The sequence below is a fragment of the Orycteropus afer genome, unplaced genomic scaffold, assembly GCF_000298275.1.
Source record: "Orycteropus afer afer isolate SDZICR_OR568_19922 unplaced genomic scaffold, OryAfe1.0 scaffold00441, whole genome shotgun sequence".
Lineage (NCBI taxonomy): Eukaryota > Metazoa > Chordata > Mammalia > Tubulidentata > Orycteropodidae > Orycteropus > Orycteropus afer.
The window spans coordinates 934334-938786 of NW_006922028.1; the positions used below are offsets into that span (position 1 = coordinate 934334).

The 4453-nt window shown below is 43.1% G+C and overlaps 1 protein-coding gene across 1 annotated transcript in view; it reads left to right on the forward strand.

Annotated features, from left to right (window-relative positions):
* FAM184A (family with sequence similarity 184 member A) overlaps positions 1-4453 on the forward strand; it is a 205983-nt gene that overhangs the window by 102441 nt on the left and 99089 nt on the right. The window contains exon 6 of the mRNA XM_007954187.2: positions 2101-2223. Within this exon, the coding sequence (XP_007952378.1) occupies positions 2101-2223 (123 nt within the window). The remainder of the gene's footprint in view (positions 1-2100; positions 2224-4453) is intronic.

The window sequence follows — 4453 nt, forward strand, 5'->3', positions numbered from 1 at the left end:
TAATTGACATACAATAAACTTCCTATTTAAAGTGTGCAGTTTTACAAATTTGGCATATGTATATAACTGTGGTACCATCACCACTATCAAGATAATGAATCTGTCTTAGTTACCTAGTGCTGTCATAACAGAAACACTACAGGTCAGTGGCTTTTAAGAACAGAAGATTATTTTCTCACAGTTCATGAGACTGTTGTTGTTAGGTGCCATAGGTTAGCTCTGACTCATAGCAACCCTGTGTACAACAGAACGAAACACTGCCTAGTCCTGTGCCGTCCTCATAATCCTAGCTATACTTGAGCCCATCGTTGCAGTCACTGTGTCAGTTCATCTTGTTGAAGGTCTATGCTTTTTACGCTGATTTTCTACTTTACCAAGTATGATATCCTTCTCCAGGGTGTGGTCCCTTCTGACAACATGACCAAAATAGCTATGATGAAGTCTGGGCATTCTTGCTTCCAAGGAACATTCCACCTGTACTTCTTCTTAGACAGATTTGTTTGTTCTTCTGGCAGTCTGTGGTATTTTCAGTATTTTTTGGCAACACCACAGTTCAAAGGCACTTGGATCTTCCTTATTCGTTTTCCAGCTTTCACATGCATATAAAGCTATTATAAATATCATGGCTTTGGTTAGGTGGACATTAGTCCTCACAGTGACATATTTGGTCTTCAACACTTTAAAGAGGTCTTTGCAGCAGATTTGCCCAGTGCAATAAGATACCTGATTTCCATGGGTGTTGATTGTGGATTCAAGTAAAATGAAATCTTTGGCAACTTCAATTTTTTTCTCCATTCATCATGATGCTGCTTATTAGTCCAGTTGTGAGGATTTTGATTTTCTTTATGGTGAAGTGTAATCCATACTGCAGACTGTAGTCTTTAAATCTTCACCAGTAAGTGCTTAAAGTCACCTCCATTTTCAGCATGCAAGGTTGTGTTAATGAGTCATCCTCCAATCCTGGTGCTGCATTCTTCACATAGTCCAGTTTCTCGGGCTATTTGCTCAGTATAGAAATTGAATAAGCATGATGAAAGGATACAATCCTGATACACACCCTTCCTGATTTTAAACCATGCAGTATCCCCTTGTTCTATTTGAACAGCCTCCTGTTCTATGTACAGGTTCCTCATGAGTACAATGAAGGGTTCTGGGATTCCTGTTCTTCTCAGTGTTATCCATAATTTTTTATGATCCACACAGTCAAAAGCCTTTGGATTGTCAACAAGAAACAAACATCTTTTTGGTATTCTTTGCTTTCAGCTAAGATCCATCTTACATCAGCACTGATATCCCTCCATATTCAGGGCACAGCTTCTAGTTCTCTGTGTGTCTTTGGGTCTATTTTACTCTTCTTATGACTGAAAAGTGGTTAGGTTTAGGACCCACTGCTGGGGTATGACCTAATTAACACAGAAAAGAAAACCCAGTTTATTTCTAAACAGGATTACATCCATAGGTATAGGGGCTAGTACTTTAGTACATATTTTGGTGGGACATAATTCAATGATAACTGATGGCAGTATCACTTATCCCCCAAAATTTCCTTCTGCCAGTTTGTAATTTCTCTGTCCATCATCCCCTGTGTGTAGGCAGTCATGGATCTACTTTCTTTCACCTTTTCCTTAACACTAAATGGTTAAAAATAGTTATGTATATTAAATAGCACAAATAGTAAATGAATCTGATACTTAATTTCAGCCTTTCTTCTCTAAATATATGGCTATATCTGAGCTTGATGAGGTTAAAGAGAAATAAATCTGATAAGTCATGTGTTCAGAGAATTTTTTCTTTATTTCACCAAATTATCACTTACAATGCAAATGTCTGGTTTTTGACTACTGATTGATCTAGACCAGTACAATATTCTCACCATTAAAATAAACTGGTAGGCCATTATATTTTAACTGACTAGGGATGATGGCATCAAAGCTACCAAGACTAATTAAAATCACTGTTAACTCTGGTATTATTAAATCAGGGTAGGGCCAATTTGAAGAACAAAGTACCAGGGGATAAAGCAGATAATCTTTTTCTTAGAGCCTCCTAAGTTATGTAATATTTACAATTTTGTAATTTTAAAAAATTTCTTTTCCTAAGGAATTGGAAGAACAATATAAAAAGGAGAAACTAGCCATGGAAGAAGATAAAAATCAGCTACAACAAGAGCTAGAAAACCTGAAGGAAGAACTAGAAGTGAAGCTGAATACAGCCAGTCAAGAGGCAAGAATCCTTTTAAGCCTATCACTTATATTATAAATTAATGCTAATGTTTTATTCTGGTGATACTGTATGGTTGGTGAGCCTCAGTGAAGGTGGTAGTGTTGTTAGGTGCCGTTGAGTCGTCTCCGATTCATAGCGATTTATAGCATCACTGTACTACCCGGTCCCATGCCAGCTCCTTGCCATACTTGAACCTGTCACTGCAGCCACTATGTCAATCCATCTCTGTGGTGGTTAAGGTTGTGTGTCAACTTGGCTGGGCCTGGTTGAGTGGCTGAGCAACTGGATGTAGTAATCCCCATGATGAGACTGGTAATCATCTCCATGGTGGAATCTATTGTGAGCAGCTGAGTAGCTGCTTTGGGTACGTAGTCTGCTTTCCATATATAAAAAACAGCTTTGGGAATGGTCTCTAGCTTAGGGTACGCTTGAACCCTGCATGTAGCTGTGTCGCCGTTAGCAGCCTGACATGCTCTGCCAATCTTCAGACTTTCAGTGGACTTGAATTAATGGCCTGCCGTGTGGTTTGGTAACATTGGGACTCTGCCTCTTTACTTGTCAACCTTGCGTTTGTCACCCTCAGCAGCTAGCAGCTGAGTGAAGAAAAGCCTCCAGCTTCAGTGGGCCATGAACCGGAGGCAGAGCTGAAGCCCAAGGTTGAGGAGCTTTCATTCAACCTCTTGAGCCTGGCACTTTGAACTCGGACTTAAAGCCTCCAAACTGTAAGAGAATAAACTCCTGTTTGTTAAAGCCATCCCATTTGTGGTATATTCTTGTCAGAGTGGCACTGGGTACCCAGAACAGAATATCGTGCCAAGAGAGTGGGGTGCTGCTCTGACAGATACTTAAAATGTGGAAACAGGAGTGGAGTGTGTCCTTGACCCGAGACCCCAGCAGAGAGACCCTGGCTTGTAGCATGAGAGGTGGCAGGAGCAGAGCCAAGAGACTGGCATAAGAGACAAGAGGAGCAGAGCTGAGAGAACCGACATGAGACAGCGACAGCCTTACCAGCCCACAGAGGAGAAAGCTGGATGCCATTGCACAGGCAGCTTCCTGACAGAGTGGGTTGCCTTCAGGCATTAATTGATAGAAGAGACCAGCATGAAATGGAGTAGCAGGTTGGCCAGCCCACGGAGCAAGAAAGCTGAGTGCATTTGGGGCAAAAAGATTTCTGGCAGATTGGTTGCCTTTGGCATTAATTGGCAGAAGTAGAGAGACCAAGGAAACAAGAAACAGCTGACACAGCCTCAAAGGGTAGGACCATGGCCTCTGAGGATGGAACTACCATAGCTGCCTTGGTTTCAAAGAGTTAGACCTTCACCAACTTGGTTCTGGAATGTGGGGTTGCTTGTTCATGTGGGCCAGTGGGATTCAGTCACAGCCGCTGGCCAAGAGTGAGGGGCAGGGCTGCCATGCCCAAGAGGGAGAGGAACGGACGGGGTCCACCAGGCCAAGGGGTGAGGTCACCACTCAGGAACTAGGGGATTGGAGTCACCCAGTGAAGGAGATCTGTACAGATACCACCCACTGAAGATCTATACAGGTGCCAAGTTGACAAGGAATTGTGGTGGTTAAGGTTGTGTGTCACCTTGGCTGGGCAGGTGGATGTAGTATACCATGTGATAACACTGGTAATAAACTCCATGGTCGAATTCACTGTGAGCAGCTGAGTAGCTGCTTTGGGCATGTGTTCTGCTTCCTGTATGAAAGAAACAGCTTTGGGAATGGTCTCTAGCTTATGGCACGCTTGAACCCTGCATGTAGCTCGGTCGTTGTTCAGCAGCCTGCCATGCTTTGCCAGTCCTAGGACTTTCAATGGACTTGGATTAATGGCCTGCCATGTGGTTTGGTAACATCAGGACTGTGCCTTTTTATTTGTCAACCTTGGGCTTGTCAGCCTCAGCAGCCAGCAGCTGAGTGAAGAAAAGCCTCCAGCTTCATTGGCCTGGGAGCAGGAGATAGAGCTAAAGCACAAGGTTGAGGGGCTTTAACCCAGCCCCTGGAACCTGGTACTTTGAACTCAGACTTAAAGCCTCCAAACTGTTAAGGCCATCCTATTTGTGGTATATTCCTGTCAGAGTGGCACTAGGTAACCATAACAATCTCATTGAGGGCCTTCCCTTCTTTCGTTGACGCACCATCTTACCAAGCATGACATCATTCTCCAAGGAATGGTCCCTTCTGACAACGTGACCAAAGTTGTTGTTGTTGTCGTTAAGTGCCGTCGAGT